The 18,282-nt window shown below is 46.4% G+C and overlaps 1 protein-coding gene across 2 annotated transcripts in view; it reads right to left on the reverse strand.

The window, feature by feature from the left end:
- The window catches only part of LOC106563988 (Ras association and DIL domains), an 88,823-nt gene that overhangs the window by 20,887 nt on the left and 49,654 nt on the right, over window positions 1–18,282 (reverse strand). For both annotated transcript variants that reach the window (XM_082967826.1, XM_082967828.1), the window contains exons 12-15: window positions 17,285–17,401; window positions 17,000–17,123; window positions 2,387–2,559; window positions 820–970 (exon numbers count right to left, since the gene is read on the reverse strand). In XM_082967826.1, the coding sequence (XP_082823952.1) occupies window positions 820–970; window positions 2,387–2,559; window positions 17,000–17,123; window positions 17,285–17,401 (565 nt within the window). The remainder of the gene's footprint in view (window positions 1–819; window positions 971–2,386; window positions 2,560–16,999; window positions 17,124–17,284; window positions 17,402–18,282) is intronic.

Consider the following 18,282-nt stretch of genomic DNA (forward strand, 5'->3'; position numbering starts at 1 on the left):
GTTAGAATCCACACAGACACAGCAGACCAGGGGTTAGAATCCACACAGACACAGACCAGGGGTTAGAATCCACACAGACACAGCAGACCAGGGGTTAGAATCCACACAGACACAGCAGACCAGGGGTTAGAATCCACACAGACACACCAGGGGTTAGAATCCACACAGACACACAAGGGGTTAAATCCACATAGACACAGCAGACCAGGGGTTAGAATCCATACAGACACAGCAGACCAGGGGTTAGAATCCACACAGACACACCAGGGGTTAGAATCCACATAGACACAGCAGACCAGGGGTTAGAATCCACACAGACACACCAGGGATTAGAATCCACACAGACACAGCAGACCAGGGGTTGGAATCCACACAGACACACCAGGGATTAGAATCCACATAGACACAGCAGACCAGGGGTTAGAATCCACACAGACAAACCAGGGGTTAGAATCCACATAGACACAGCAGACCAGGGGTTAGAATCCACATAGACACAGCAGACCAGGGGTTAGAATCCACACAGACACAGCAGACCAGGGGTTAGAATCCACACAGACACAGCAGACCAGGGGTTAGAATCCACACAGACTCAGCAGGAGTTAGAATCCACATAGACACAGCAGACCAGGGGTTAGAATCCACATAGCCACAGCAGACCAGGGGTTAGAATCCACATAGACACAGCAGACCAGGGGTTAGAATCCACATAGACACAGCAGGGGTTAAAATGGACACAGCAGGGGTTAAAATGAACACAGACATGTTAACACATACAGGTATAAACTGATATGTGCTAAACCCCCCCCCAACAGGTACCTGTCCTGTATATGTATGCCTCATCCTCACTACTGGGCTGCCAGAGAGGAACAGGCCCCATCTCAGCTGTCAACTGGTACTGAGTCAATAGTCCATGCAGCTGAACCGGCTTCAGACTGGGGTGGTCCGCACACAGCACCTTCCAACTCATCTAGAAATATATAGAGAAATATATATATATCAGAATATATAGACTAGCTTTAGACTGGGGTGGTCCGCACACAGCCCCTTCCAACTCATCTAGAAATATATAGATAAATATATAAATAAATATATCAGAATATATAGACCGGCTTCAGACTGGGGTGGTCCGCACACAGCACCTTCCAACTCATCTAGAAGTATATAGAGAAATATATTAATAAATATATCAGAATATATAGACCGGCTTCAGACTGGGGTGGTCCGCACACAGCACCTTCCAACTCATCTAGAAATACATACATAAATATATCAGAATATATAGACTAGCTTTAGACTGGGGTGGTCCGCACACAGCACCTTCCAACTCATCTAGAAGTATATAGAGAAATATATACATAAATATATCAGAATATATAGACCGGCATCAGACTGGGGTGGTCCGAACACAGCACCTTCCAACTCATCTAGAAATACATAGTGAAATATATAAATAAATATATCAGAATATATAGACCGGCTTCAGACTAGGGTGGTCCGAACACAACCCCTTCCAACTCATCTAGAAATACATAGTGAAATATATAAATAAATATATCAGAATATATAGACCGGCTTCAGACTGGGGTGGTCCGAACACAACCCCTTCCAACTCATCTAGAAATATATAGAGAAATATATAAATAAATATATCAGAATATATAGACCGGCATCAGACTGGGGTGGTCCGAACACAGCACCTTCCAACTCATCTAGAAATATATAGATAAATATATACATAAATATATCAGAATATATAGACTAGCTTTAGACTGGGGTGGTCCGCACACAGCCCCTTCCAACTCATCTAGAAATATATAAATAAATATATCAGAATATATAGAGATATAAATATATCAGAATATATACAGAGATAAATATATCAGAATATATAGAGATATAAATATATCAGAATATATAGAGAGATAAATATATCAGAATATATAGAGATAAATATATCAGAATATATAGAGAGATAAATATATCAGAATATATAGAGAGATAAATATATCAGAATATATAGAGAGCTAAATATATCAGAATATATAGAGATAAAAATATAATATATAGAGAGATAAATATATCAAAATATATAGAGATAGAAATATCATAATATATAGTGATAAATATATCAGAATATATAGAGTGATAAATATATCAGAATATATAGAGTGATAAATATATCAGGATATATAGAGATACATTTATCAGAATATATAGAGAGATAAAATTCTTTGCTAAGAAACTATTTTTTTGTTTCTTGTTGACCAATCACAGTAAGGTACTTCATTCTTACCCAGAAATGATTTTATATTGATATAAAAATGGCTGCATTGGACCTTGAAGGTGAGAAAAGGTTAGAGGTCAGAGGTCAGGTGTGTGATACCTGTGTTAGCTGCTGAGGGGGTGTGGCCAGGATGCTGACAGCGCTGTTGAACTTGTTGAAGAACTTGTCTGCCAGGTAACTAAGCCCCGCCTTCCTAGTCCACTCTAGAACCATCCTGACACAGGCCTGTACCTGGAGAACCTTAGAGCGCTGGAACCAGCCCCGCGACGGACCTACACACACACAGAGACACAGACAAGCACGCACGCACACACAGAGACACAGACACCACATACCACACAGACACACACACACCTGTCTGGTTAGTTTGTTGTAGAACACATTCCACACCTGTCTGGTTAGTTTGTTGTAGAACACATTCCACACCTGTCTGGTTAGTCTGTTGTAGAACACATTCCACACCTGTCTGGTTAGTCTGTTGTAGAACACATTCCACACCTGTCTGGTTAGTCTGTTGTAGAACACATTCCACACCTGTCTGGTTAGTCTGTTGTAGAACACATTCCACACCTGTCTGGTTAGTCTGTTGTAGAACACATTCCACACCTGTCTGGTTAGTCTGTTGTAGAACACATTCCACACCTGACTGGTTAGTCTGTTGTAGAACACATTCCACACCTGACTGGTTAGTCTGTTGTAGAACACATTCCACACCTGTCTGGTTAGTCTGTTGTAGAACACATTCCACACCTGTCTGGTTAGTCTGTTGTAGAACACATTCCACACCTGTCTGGTTAGTCTGTTGTAGAACACATTTCCTGATGGAATATTTGTGATCAACTTTTCTCCAGAATTGCGGAGTTCCTAGGGCAGAGAGGGTCTCTCTCTCTCTCTCTCTCGCTCTCTCTCTCACCATCTAGTAGCTAACCAGAACTTGGTGTTACTATGGAGACAGAGACCGCAGTCTACCAATCATTACTCTCTATCAGCCTGCTGTACATGTTTGGTGAGGGAGGGGTGAGTGGGTGATGTAGTACTCTCTCTCTCCCTCTCTCTCAAATTTTGAGTTAAAAACCTAAAGGAGCTGGTCTGATGGGAATCCATGATGTCATTAGCCCCCCCCCCCCCCCCCCCCCGCTTGTGCTATGTCATGACTAACCTGGACCACCTATTGAGAAAGGAGACTGGAGTAGTCATTAGTGCCACTTTAAGAGGTCCAGCAGCTAATCCCCGTCCAACCCTCCTCCTCCTCCTACCCCACCCCAGGGGTACAGCTCCATCCCCCCTCCGCCCCAGCCAATGGGTACCCCCCCCCCCCAATAGGCTTATAGTCTGGGAATATGATAATCTGTCCTCGCTGCTCTGAGAGACATGACTGAACCTTAACCCCTCAGACACTACAAATACAACACACACAAAACCTAGACCGTAGTCCTCAGCAGAAATGGTCTTCTGATATAATCTGCTTACAGGTCACAGTTTGTCACAGCAAACACTAACACACAATACCACTCAGCTCTCTCTCTCTACCTCTCTCTGCCTCTCTCTACCTCTGTCTGCCTCTGTCTGCCTCTGTCTGCCTCTCTCTACCTCTCTCTACCTCTCTCTACCTCTCTCTATCTCTGTCTGCATCTGTCTGCCTCTCTCTACCTCTCTCTACCTCTCTCTGCCTCTGTCTGCCTCTCTCTGCCTCTCTCTACCTCTGTCTGCCTCTCGCTACCTCTCTCTGCCTCTCGCTACCTCTCTCTGCCTCTCATTGCTTCTCTCTACCTCTCTCTACCTCTCTCTGCCTCTCATTGCTTCTCTCTACCTCTCTCTGCCTCTCTCTGCCTCTCATTGCTTCTCTCTACCTCTCATTGCTTCTCTCTGACCTGGTTGCTATGGCATCTGACATTGGCTCTACCTGCTGTTACCATGGATACCATCGCCAGAGAAACATCATTGAACAGAGAGAGAAACAGATACACTACATGGCCAGCAGTATGTGGACTAACTACACTATATATGTGTACACCCCTTCAAGTGTATACAGGTGTATAACATCGAGCACACAGCCATGCAATCTCCATAGACAAACATTGGCAGTAGAATGGCCTTACTGAAGAGCTCAGTGACATTCAACGTGGCACCGTCATAGGATGCCACCTTTCCAACAAGTCAGTTGGTCAAATTTCTGCCCTGCTAGAGCTGTCCCGTAGTGACCATGTAGTCTATATATACATTCATACATCTAGTGCTTTCAAACACAGAGAGAGAGACAGAGAGAGAGAAAGGGGGGAGAGAGAGAGAGAGAAAGGGGGAGAGAGAAAGAGAAAGGGGGAGAGAGAAAGAGAGAGAGAAAGGGGGAGAAAGAAAAAGAAAGAGAGAAAGGGGGAGAGAGAAAGAGAGAGAAATAGAGAGAGAGCGAGTGAAAGATCTTTGTTAGGAAGGTCATCAGCTCTCACCCTACATTGCTTTTAGCTCCCCCATCTTACCCTCCATCCCAGACATCTCTCTTCCTCCCCATCCCCCCATCCATTAATAAAGACCATCAGAGGAAAAGAGAAGAGAGGAGGTGGGAAGGGGAGTGGGAGGTTGTCAAGGACACATCTAAAGCACGAGTTGCTTTCCTCTCCGCCATCAAAATGCTGACACACACACACACACACACACACACACACACACACACACACACACACACACACACACACACACACACACACACACACACACACACACACACACACACACACACACACACACACACACACACACACACACACACACACACACACACACACACACAATTCCTCGTCTAGGGATTTACCCTGAGGCAGTCTAATGGGAGTGTGCCTGTCTGTCTGTGTGTTTCTCTCTGTGTGTGTCTCTGTGTGTGTCTGTTTCTCTCTGTGTGTGGTTGTGTAGTGGTTCCCAACCTTTTTTCAACCTTAATGGGATAATAAAACATTCTGTGGCACCTACAATATCCCTATGAGTGTATTCAGTGGTAATGACCTCCATCTCATCTGATCCATGCTGCAAACCATCTATTCCTCTGACAAATCTTTAGATTAAATAGGGTTTATTTGGACTATTTTTCATTGTTCCTTATTCATGAGGATTCATTTGTTCTCTGTTTCTAAGGTTGAAATCCAAATGTATTTTCCACCTAGATGTCACTTCACAATACTTCGACAAATTACATTGAAACGACATTGATTCAACCAGTTTATGCCGGGTGGAATTGTATTTAAGTTGAAGTTTAACCCAAATTTCAATGTTGGGTTGAAATGAGATGGAAACAACACTGGTTGATTACTTTTTGCAAATCGCAAATGTGTTTTACACCTAGACTTCACGTCACAAATACATTGACAAATTATGTTGAAACAGCATTGACTCAACCAGTTTGTGTCTAGTTGAATAGTTTCCTCTAGCTACTTGCTCAACTGCCACACCATTCATTACCGGACTGAGGTCTAGTACTTAGAGAATTATCATTCATTACCGGACTGAGGACTAGAGAATGATCATTCATTACCGGACTGAGGTCTAGTACTTAGAGAATGATCATTCATTACCAGACTGAGGCGTCTAGAGAATGATCATTCATTACCGGACTGAGGTCTAGTACTTAGAGAATGATCATTCATTACCGGACTGAGGACTAGAGAATGATCATTCATTACCGGACTGAGGATCTAGAGAATGATCATTCATTACCGGACTGAGGTCTAGTACTTAGAGAATGATCATTCATTACCGGACTGAGGACTAGAGAATGATCGTTAATGCCTATGACCCCAAGAACACAATCTCCACTGTCAAACATGGAGGTGGAAACATTATGCTTTGGGGGTGTTTTTCTGCTAAGGGGACTGGACAACTTCACCGCATCAAACGGACGATGGACTGGGCCATGTACCGTCAAATCTTGGGTGAGAACCTCCTTCCCTCAGCCAGGGCATTGAAAATGGGTTGTGAATGGGTATTCCAGCATGACAATGACCCCAAACACACGGCCAAGGCAACAAAGGAGTGGCTCAAGAAGAAGCACATTAAGGTCCTGGAGTGGCCTAGCCAGTCTCCAGACCTTAATCCCATAGAAAATCAGTGGAGGGAGCTCAAGGTTTGAGTTGCCAAACGTCAGCCTCGAAGCCTTAATGACTTGGAGAAGATCTGCAAAGAGGAGTGGGACAAAATCCCTCCCGAGATGTGTACAAACCTGGTGGCCAACTACAAGAAACGTTTGACCTCTGTGATTGCCAACAAGGGTTTTTCCACCAAGTACTAAGTCATGTTTTGCAGAGGGGTCAAATACTTATTTCCCTCATTAAAATGCAAATCATTTTATAACATTTTTGACATGCGTTTTTCTGGATTTTTTTGTTATTTTGTTATTCTGTCTCACACTGTTCAAATAAACCTACCATTAAAATTATAGACTGATCATTTCTTTGTAAGTGGGCAAACATACAAAATCAGCAGGGGATCAAATACTTTTTTCCCCCACTGTACGTCAAGGCTGAGAAGTGTGTGCTCTCCAAACGAGCCGTCTCCTTCCTGGGTTATCGCATTTCCACCACGGGGGTGTGGATAGAGTGTGACCGCGTTAAGGCCGTGCACAATTGGCTGTCTCTAACCATGGTGAAGGAGGTGCAGCGGTTCTTAGGGTTTGCCAATTACTACCGGAGGTTTATCCGAGGTTTTAGCCAGGTAGCGGCTCTCATTACCTCACTGCTGAAGGGGGGGCCGGTGCGTTTGCGGTGGTCGCCTGAGGCGGACAGCTCCTTCAACAGGTTGAAGGTGCTGTTCACCGAGGCACCCGTGTTGGCACACCCGGACCCCTCTCTAGCATTCATAGTGGAGGTGGAGGCTGGGGTGGGTGCCGTGCTATCACAGCGCTCAGGTGTGCCGCTGAAACTCCGCCCCTGCGCTTTCTTTTCGAAGAAGCTCAGTTCGGCGGAGCGCAACTATGATGTGGGGGACAGGGAGTTGTTAGCGATGGTAAAAGCCTTGAGGGTGTGGAGACACTGGCTTGAGGGGGCTAAGCACCCCTTTCTCATCTGGACCGATCACCGGAATCTGGAGTATATCCGGGCAGCTAGGAGACTGAATCCGCGTCAGGCAAGGTGGGCCATGTTCTTCACCCGGTTTAGGTTCACCATTTCCTATAGACCAGGCTCCCTTAACACGAGGGCCGACACGCTGTCACGTCTCTATGACACGGAGGATCGGCCCATCGATCCTACTCCCATCATTCCGGCTTCTAGGTTGGTGGCACTGGTGGTATGGGAGTTGGACTCGGACATCAAGCGGGCCTTAAGGGAGGAGCCCGCGCCGTCACAGTGTCCCGCGGGCCGCATGTACGTGCTGCTTGGTGTCCGTGATCAATTGATTCGGTGGGCCCACACTCTACCCTCTTCGGGTCATCCTGGTGTAGCGAGGACAGTGCGAGGTCTTAGGGGGAAGTACTGGTGGCCCACCTTGGCTAAGGACGTGAGGTTCTACGTCTCTTCCTGTTCGGTGTGCGCTCAGAGTAAGGCTCCTAGGCATCTCCCGAGAGGGAAGTTACAGCCCCTCCCCGTTCCACAATGGCCATGGTCTCACCTGTCAGTGGACTTCCTGACTGATCTCCCTCCATCTCAGGGGAACACTATGGTTCTGGTCGTTGTGGATCAGTTTTCAAAGTCCTGCCGTCTCCTCCCGTTGCCCGGTCTCCCTACGGCCCTGCAGACTGCCGAGGCCGTATTTACCCACGTCTTCCGGCACTATGGGGTGCCGGAGGACATTGTCTCTGATCGAGGTCCCCAGTTCACGTCCAGGGTATGGAAGGCGTTTATGGTGCGTCTGGGGGTCTCGGTTAGCTTGCCTCCGGTTATCACCCCGAGAGTAATGGGCAGGCGGAGAGGGAGAACCAGGAGGTGGGCAGGTTTCTGCGGTCGTATTACCAGGACCGGCCAGGGGAGTGGGCGAGGTACATTCCATGGGCTGAGTTGGCCCAGAACTCACTTCGTCACTCCTCCACTAACCTGTCACCTTTTCAGTGTGTGTTGGGTTACCAGCCGGTCCTGGCACCATGGCACCAGAGCCAGACCGAGGCTCCTGCAGTGGAGGACTGGTTGCAGTGCTCCAAGGAGACCTGGAGAGCCGTCCAGGAATCTCTGAAGCAAGCCAGTGGACGGCAGAAGAGGAGTGCTGACCGCCTCCGCAGTGTGGCCCCCGTGTTCGTACCGGGGGACAGGGTCTGGCTCTCGACCTGGAACCTGCCCCTCCGCTTGCCCTGCTGGAAGCTGGGGCCGCAGTGTGTGGGGCCCTTCAAAGTCCTGAAGAGGATAAACGAGGTGTGTTATAGGTTACAACTCCCTTCCTATTACCGTATTAACCCCTCTTTTCATGTGTCTCTCTTCAGGCCGGTGGTAGCTGGTTCCCTGCAGGAAAGTGAGGTGCCGGAGGTCCCTCCGCCCCCTCTGGACATCGGGGGCTCCCCGGCGTACAGCTTAAGGGCCATTCTGGACTCGAGACGCCGGGTGAGGGGCCTGCAGTACCTCGTGGACTGGGAGTGGTGCGGCCCGGAAGAGAGGTGCTGGGTACCGGTGGAGGACGTCTTGGACCCGTCCCTGTTGAGGGATTTTCATCGCCTCCACCCGGAGCGCCCTGCGCCTCGCCCTCCGGGTCGCCCTCAAGGCCGGTGTCGGCGCGCTGCGGGAGCCACGCGTCGGGAGGGGTACTGTCACGACTCCTACCGAAGGTGGCCCCCCTCCTGCTCAGGTGGCGCTCGGCGGTCGTCGTCACCGGCCTACTAGCTGCCACTGATTCCCTTTTTGTTTTCCCCCCTTTTCGTTATTAGGTGCACCTGTTCCTAGTTGGGCTGATTAGCGGGCTTTATTAGCCAGCAGGCCCGCCTGCTCTTTGTGTGGGATTGTTTCTCTGTTTGCTTTGCTTGGTGACACTCTGATTTTGTATTTTGCAGTAGTGCGTGTGTTTGCGCCAACAGTGTTTTGTCCCCTGTGTTTGGGGCACCTTGTTTTGTTGTGCGCTTTGATCGCTGTTTTGGGAAGGCTTGTGTTTTAGCCGTTGTGCTTATTAAAGCCACTACCCTGTATTGCTGCTTCCTGCATTTGATTCCTCCTGTACGACATCCAAGCCTTACAGTATTATTCCACTATGTCAGAGAACACAGTATTATTCCACCATGTCAGAGAACACAGTATTATTCCACCATGTCAGAGAACACAGTATTATTCCACCATGTCAGAGAACACAGTATTATTCCACCATGTCAGAGAACACAGTATTATTCCACTATGTCAGAGAACACAGTATTATTATTCCACCATGTCAGAGAACACAGTATTATTCCACCATGTCAGAGAACACAGTATTATTCCACCATGTCAGAGAACACAGTATTATTCCACCATGTCAGAGAACACAGTATTATTCCACCATGTCAGAGATGGTAAAAAAAGATTTGATTGATGGATTACTGAACAAAACACACCAACAAAATGGAGGTTTTGAATATAAAGAGGGACTTTATCGAACAAAACGAACATTTATTGTGTAACATGGAGTCTTGGGAGTGCAACCATATGAAGAGCATCAAAGGTAAGTGATTCATTTTATCGCTATTTCTGACTTTTGTTACTCCTCTACTTGGCTGGTTACTGTTTGTAATGATTTGTCTGCTGGGCGATGTTCTCAGATAATCGCATGGTTTGCTTCGCCGTAAAGTCTTTTTGAAATCTGACACCGTGGTTGGATTAACAAGAAGTTAATCTTTAAACCGATGTGTAACACTTGTATGTTTTACACATTTTTATAATGAGTATTTCTGTTTTTGAATTTGGCACTCTGCAATTTCTCTGGATGTTGGCCAGGTGGGACGGTAGCGTCCCACACCCTCTAGAGAGGTTAAGAGATAGATCAAATCTAATTTTATTGGTCACATACACATGGTTAGCAGATGTTAATGCAAGTGTAGCGAAATGCTTGATGGGAGGGGTTGAGTGGGTGGGACTAATAACAACAAGATAACTAATGTAAAATATACTGTGTCTGTAAAATGTATATAGGTTCTGAACTTTAGTGAAACAGCACAGGTAAAAATATATGGGCAAATAGAAATCAAACTGGATGGCGTTCAGAGATAGATGGGAGAGGTTGAGGGTAACTGAAGGATATGATTTAAAAACAAACAAAATATAACTATTGGATCGGATCCCAGCCGGCGACCCAAAACAACAGCGCCGCAGATGGGGCAGACGGAGCGGTCTTCTGGTCAGGCTCCGTAGACAGGCACATCGCGCACCACTCCCGAGCATACTACTCGCCAATGTCCAGTCTCTTGACAACAAGGTAGACGAAATCCGAGCAAGGGTAGCCTTCCAGAGAGACATCAGAGACTGTAACGTTCTTTGTTTCACGGAAACATGGCTCACTCGAGACACGCTATCTGAGTCGGTACAGCCACCTGGTTTCTTCACGCATCGCGCAGACAGAAACAAGCATCTCTCTGGTAAGAAGAAGTGCGGGGGGTGTATGACTTATGATTAACGAGACGTGGTGTGATCATAACAACATACAGGAACTCAAGTCCTTTTGTTCACCTGACTTAGAATTCCTCACAATCAAATGCCAACTGCATTATCTACCAAGAGAATTCTCTTTGATCATAATCACAGTCGTGTATATTCCCCCCCAAGCAGACACATCGACGGCCCTCAAAGAGCTTCATTTGACTTGACTCTATGTAAGCTGGAAACCACATATCCTGAGGCTGCATTTATTGTAGCTGGGAATTTTAACAAGGCTAATCTGAAAACAAGGCTCCCTAAATTCTATCAGCATATCGATTGCGCGACCCGGGCTGGCAAAACCCTGGATCATTGTTATTCTAACTTCCGCGACGCATATAAGACCCTCCCCCGCCCTCCTTTCGGAAAAGCTGACCACGACTCCATTTTGTTGCTCCCAGCCTATAGACAGAAACTAAAACAGGAAGCACCCGCGCTCAGGTCTGTTCAACGCTGGTCCAGACAATCGGATTCCACGCTTCAAGATTGCTTCGATCACACGGACTGGGATATGTTCCGCATAGCGTCGAACAACAACATTGATGAAAACGCTGATTCGGTGAGCAACTTTATTAGCAAGTGCATCGGTGATGTTGTACCCACACAGGGGTGGCAGCATCATGTTGTGGGGGTGCTTTGCTGCAGGAGGGACTGGTGCACTTCACAAAATAGATGGCATCATGAGGTTGGAAAATAATGTGGATATATTGAAGCAACATCTCAAGACATCAGTCAGAAAGTTAAAGCTTGGTCGCAAATGGGTCTTCCAAATGGACAATGATCCCAAGCATACTTCCAAAGTTGTGGCAAAATGGCTTAAGGACAGCAAAGTCAAGATAGTCAAGTAAAATTTGTGGGCAGAACTGAAAAAGCGTGTGCGAGCAAGGAGGCCTACAAACCTGACTCAGTTACACCAGCTCTGTCAGGAGGAATAGGCCAAAATTCACCCAATTTATTGTGGGAAGCTTGTGGAAGGCTACCTGAAACGTTTGACCCAAGTTAAACAATTTAAAGGCAATGCTACCAAATACTAATTGATTGTATGTAAACTTCTGACCCACTGGGAATGTGATTAAGGAAATAGAATCTTAAATAAATCATTCTCTCTACTATTATTATGACATTTCACGTTCTTAAAATAAAGTGGTGATCCTAACTGACCTAAGTCAGGGAATTATTATTCGGATTAAATGTCAGGAATTGTGAAAAACTGATGTATTTGGCTAAGGTGTATGTAAACTTCCGACTTCAACTGTATGTATGTATGTATGTATGTATGTATGTATGTATGTATGTGTGTGTATGTATATATATATATATATATATATATATATATATATATATATATATATATATATATATATATATATATATGTATATATATGTATATATATATATATATATATATATATATAGATATATATACACAGGACCAATCAAAAGTTTGGACACACCGACTCAAGAGGTTTTCTTTATTTTTACTATTTTCTACATTGTAGAATAATAGTGATGTCACGTCCTGACCAGTAAAAGGGGTTATTTGTTATTGTAGTTTGGTCAGGATGTGGTAGGGGGTGTTTGTTACGGGTTTTTTGGTTAATGTTCTATGTTAGTATATTTCTATGTTCGTTCTAGTTTTCCTTTTCTATGTTTAGTTTATAGGGTTGATCTTTAATTGGAGGCAGCTGTTCCTCGTTGCCTCTAATTGAAGGTCCTATTTAGTAGGGGTGTTTTTTCATGGGTTTTTGTGGGTAGTTGTTCCGTAAGTGTAGCTGTTCTTTCGTCGTTGTTTTGATTAAGTGTTTGTTTTGGTTTTCTTCATAATAAAGAAGATGAGTTTATACATTCCCGCTGCGCCTTGGTCCCATCTTTACAACGAATGTGAAAGAACTACCCACCACCAACGGACCAAGCAGCGGAGGAAGGAGCAGCAGAGGGATTTGCAGTCATGGACATGGGAGGAAATTTTGGACGGGGCAGGACCTTGGCACCAGGCTGGGGAGTACCGGCGACCTAAGGAGGAGCTGGAGACAGCCAAGGCGGAGCAACGTCATTAGAAGGCATTATACGCGCAGATTGGCAAGTGTGAGAGGCAGCCCCAATAAAAAAAAATTGGGGGGCACACGGGAAGAGTGGCTAGGTCAAGAAATAGACCTAAGCCAACTCCCCGTGCTTATTATGGGGAGCAGCGGATAATGAGAGAAGTCTATGCGGAAGTGCGCACAATCTCACCCATGCGCACGCACAGTCCGGTGCGAGCGATTCCAGCCCCTCGCAAGTGCCGTGCTAGAGTGGGCATCCAGCCAGGTAGGAGTATGCCTGCGCAGTACATCTGGCCACCAGTACGTCTCCTAGGCCCAGGCTACCCTGCGCCTGCTCTACGCACGGCAGCCATCAGGCCTCTGCACAGCCCAGTTCGCCCTGTGCCAGCACTGTGCAGGGCTACTGTGACTACCCAGCCAGGATGGGTGGTGCAGGCTGTGCGCTCCAGACCTCCAGTGCTTGTTCATGGCCCGGTGTATCCAGTTCCTGCTCCTCGCACTAGCCCTGAGGTGCGTGTCTCTAGTCTGGCGCCTCCAAAGCCAGAACCAGGCCAGTCCAGTACGTCCTGTTCCTTCTCCTCGCACTAGCCTTGAGGTGCATGTCTCCAGTCTGGTACCTCCAGTACCAGCCCCACGCACTAGGCCTCCAGTGCGTCAGCCCAGTCCAGTTCGTCCTGCTCCTGCTCCTCGCACTGGCCTTGAGGTGTGTGTTACCAGTCTGGTGCCTCCAAAGCCAGCCCCACACACTAGGCCTGTAGTGCGCCTGTCCAGTCCAGAGCCTCCGGCGACAGTTCAAACATATGACTATTTTACACCATTTTAAAGACAAGACTCTCGTTAATCTAACCACATTGTCCGATTTCAAAAAGGCTTTACAGCGAAAGCAAAACATTAGATTATGTCAGGAGAGTACCCTGCCAAAAATAATCACAGCCATTTTCAAAGCAAGCATATATGTCACAAAAACCAAAACCACAGCTAAATGCAGCACTAACCTTTGATGATCTTCATAAGATGACACTCCTAGGACATTATGTTATACAATACATGCATGTTTTGTTCAATCAAGTTCATATTTATATCAAAAAACAGCTTTTTACATTAGCATGTGATGTTCAGAACTAGCATACCCACCGAAAACTTCCGGTGAATTTACTAAATTACTCATGATAAACGTTGACAAAATACATAACAATTATTTTAAGAATTTTAGATACAGAACTCCTTTATGCAATCGCGGTGTCCGATTTTAAAATAGCTTTTCGGCGAAAGCACATTTTGCAATATTCTGAGTACATAGCTCAGCCATCACGGCTAGCTATTTTGACACCCACCAAGTTTGGGACTCACTAAACTCAGAATTACTATTAGAAAAATTGGATTACCTTTGCTGTTCTTCATCAGAATGCACTCCCAGGACTTCTACTTCAACAACAAATGTTGTTTTGGTTCCAAATAATCCATAGTTATATTCAAATAGCTCCGTTTTGTTCGTGCGTTCAGGTCACTATCCGAAGGGTGACGCGCGGGCGCATTTTGTGACAAAAAATGTCAAAATATTCCATTACCGTACTTAGAAGCATGTCAAACGCTGTTTAAAATCAAGTTTTATGCTATTTTTCTTGTAAAATAGCGATAATATTCCAACCGGGTAACGTTGTATTCATTCAAAGGCTGAAAGAATTTTTTTTAGAATTCTCGTGAACGCGCATCTCAGTCTCACTGTCCCCAGGTTGACCACTCACAAACAGAGCTGTTGTACTTTGCCCAGAGACAGCAGACACCCCATTCCACTTTCTGGCGGCTTTAGAGAGCCAATGGGAGCCTTAGAAAGTGTTACGTTACAGCACAGATGCTGTATTTTCGATAGAGATGCAACAGAAGGACAACAAATTGTCAGACAGGGCACTTCCTGTATGGAATCTTCTCAGGTTTTGGCCTGCCATATGAGTTCTGTTATACTCACAGACACCATTCAAACAGTTTTAGAAAATTTAGAGTGTTTTCTATCCAAATCTACTAATTATATGCATATTCTCCCCAACAGGTTAAACAAATCTAAATATATTTTATATTTGACATTCTTCAAAGCAGCCACCCTTTTGTCTTGATGACAGCTTTGCACACTCCTGGCATTCTCTTTTGGCATTGAATGGAGGGGACAGGTGAATGAAGGATGTTTAAGCCTTGAGACAATTGAGACATGGATTGTGTATGTGTGCCATTCAGAGGGTGAATGGGCAAGACAAAAGATTGAAGTGCCTTTGAACAGGGGTATGGTTGTAGGTGCCAGGCACACCGGTGTGTGTCAAGAACTGCAACGCTGCTGGGTTTTTTCATGCTCAACAGACCTATTTTACTGGAGCTATATACATTTAGCTTGCCCAGAGCTCAGTTCTCGTCCCTCTCCTCTTCTCTCTATACACCAAGTCACTTGGCTCTATCAAAACCGCACAGTCTCTCCCATCATTGCTATGCAGATGACACTCAATTACTTTTCTCCTTCCCCCCCTTCTGACACCCAGGTGGCGTCACGCATCTCAGCTTGTATGATTGGCGCAACACCTCAAGCTCAACAAGACAGAGCTGCTCCTTCCTCCAGGGGGGAAGGCCTACCCCGCTCCAAGACTTCTCTCCATTATGGTTGACAACTCCAAAGTGTCCCCCCTCCACAGAGTTACAAAAACCTGTAGAACACCCTGTTATTCTCTGCTAACATCAACTGACTCCTGCAGCAGTGACTCCTGCAAGGGTTCATGCTCTACAACATCCGTAAAGTACGTCCCTATCTCACACAGGTAAGTGGCGCAGGTCCTAATCCAGGCACTTGTTATCTCCCGTCTGGACTACTGCAACTCTCAGTTGGCTGGGCTCCCTGCTTGTCAAACCCCTGCAACTTATTCAGAACGCTGCAGCTGCCTGGTGTTTCAATCTCCCCAAGTTCTCCCATGTCACCCTACTCCTCCGCTCACCACACTACCTTCCAGTCGAAGCTCGCATCATCTTCAAGACCCTGGTACTTGCTTATGGAGATGCAAGGGGAACTCCGTTCTGCCACCTCTGGTCTCTTGGTCCTCCCACCCCTACGGACGGCAGCTCCCGCTCAGCCCAGTCAAAGCTCTTCTTTGTCCTGGCACCCCAATGGTAGATCCAGCTTCCCCTTGATGTTAGGACAGGAGAGTCCCTGCCCATCTTCCCCCTGATGTTAGGACAGGAGAGTCCCTGCCCATCTTCCCCCTGAAGTTAGGACAGGAGAGTCCCTGCCCATCTTCCCCCTGAAGTTAGGACAGGAGAGTCCCTGCCCATCTTCCCCCTGAAGTTAGGACAGGAGAGTCCCTGCCCATCTTCCCCCTGATGTTAGGACAGGAGAGTCCCTGCCCATCTTCCCCCTGAAGTTAGGACAGGAGAGTCCCTGCCCATCTTCCCCCTGAAGTTAGGACAGGAGAGTCCCTGCCCATCTTCCCCCTGAAGTTAGGACAGGAGAGTCCCCTGCCCATCTTCCCCCTGAAGGTAGGACAGGAGAGTCCCTGCCCATCTTCCCCCTGATGTTAGGACAGGAGAGTCCCTGCCCATCTTCCCCCTGAAGTTAGGACAGGAGAGTCCCTGCCCATCTTCCCCCTGAAGGTAGGACAGGAGAGTCCCTGCCCATCTTCCCCCTGATGTTAGGACAGGAAAGTCCCTGCCCATCTTCTGAAAGCATCTGAAACCCTGCCTCTTCAAAGAGTGTCTTAAATCATCCCACAGCACACAAAAAAATCACAGCCTTGCCTTTCGAGAAATAACACTTGACTTTTTCCTTCTATCTCTGACCTTGCAGATAACTACCTTAATGAGGAAAATGTACTTACTATGACTGAGATGTGGTTGTCTCACCTAGCTATCTCAAGATGAATGCACTAACTGGAAGTCGCTCTCGATAAATTACTAAAATGTCAAATGAAATGTAAATGTGTGTGTGTGTGTGTGTGTGTGTGTGTGTGTGTGTGTGTGTGTGTGTGTGTGTGTGTGTGTGTGTGTGTGTGTGTGTGTGTGTGTGTGCAAGTGTGTCCAAGTGTGTCCAAGTGTGTCCAAGTGTGTCCAAGTGTGTCCAAGTGTGTCCAAGTGTGTCTCACCCTTGTCCATGAGCTGGTTGAAGAGAGATACGTTAGAGAAGAAGAAGAGATAGGAGAACATTTGGGCCTGGACCTCTGAGTGGACCTGGTACCCCTGGAGTAACTCCTGACTGCACTGGAACACCTGGACACACACACACACACACACACACACACACACACACACACACACCAAAGTGACAGAAATGTAAAACTGTATAATGCCAAATATATTCCATGCAGGAATCATATGTGTGTGTGTGTGTGTGTGTCTAACCTATGTGCGTGTGTGTGTGTGTATGGTACCTGCAGGACCCTGCGTACGGGCTCAGGAAACCCTGTACCTCCTCTCCAGCAGGGTTCAGAGCTGTCCACTGGGAACGGGTTACAGTCCAGCAGACCAGGAAGTACTACGTACAGGGACTGGAACACACACAAGTTAGCTACACACACACACACACACACACACACACACACATGTTAGCTACACACAAGTTAGCTACACACACACACATACGTTAGCTACACACATGTAAGCTACACACAATTTAGTGTAACAGTGTAGGTTCCGTCCCTCTCTTCGCCTCAACCCGGGCTCGAACCAGGGACCCTTGCACACATCAACAACTGACACCCACGAAGCATCGTTACCCATCGCGCCACAAAAGCCGCGGCCCTTGCAACGCAAGGGGAAACCCTACTTCAAGTCTCAGAGCGAGTGACGTCACCGATTGAAACGCTATTAGCGTGCACCACCGCTAAATAACTAGCCATTTCACATCGGTTACATTAGCTACACACACGTTAGCTACACACACGTTAGCTACACACACATGTTAGCTACAAACACATGTTAGCTACACACATAAGTTAGCTACACACACACACACAAGTTAGCTACACACACACACAAGTTAGCTACACACACACACAAGTTAGCTACACACACACAAGTTAGCTACACACACACAAGTTAGCTACACACACACACACCTTTAGCTACACACAAGTTAGCTACACACACGTTAGCTACACACACGTTAGCTACACACACGTTAGCTACACACACGTTAGCTACACACACACATTAGCTACACACACGTTAACTACACACGTTAGCTACACAAAAGTTAGCTACACACACATTAGCTACACACAAGTTAGCTACACACGTTAGCTACAAACAAGTTAGCTACACACACACACAAGTTAGCTACACACAAGTTAGCTACACACATGTTAGCTACACACACACGTCAGCTACACACACAAGTTAGCTACACACACATTAGCTTCCAACAGAC

This window comes from Salmo salar, chromosome 02 (assembly GCF_965601325.2).
Source record: "Salmo salar chromosome 02, fSalSal1, whole genome shotgun sequence".
Lineage (NCBI taxonomy): Eukaryota > Metazoa > Chordata > Actinopteri > Salmoniformes > Salmonidae > Salmo > Salmo salar.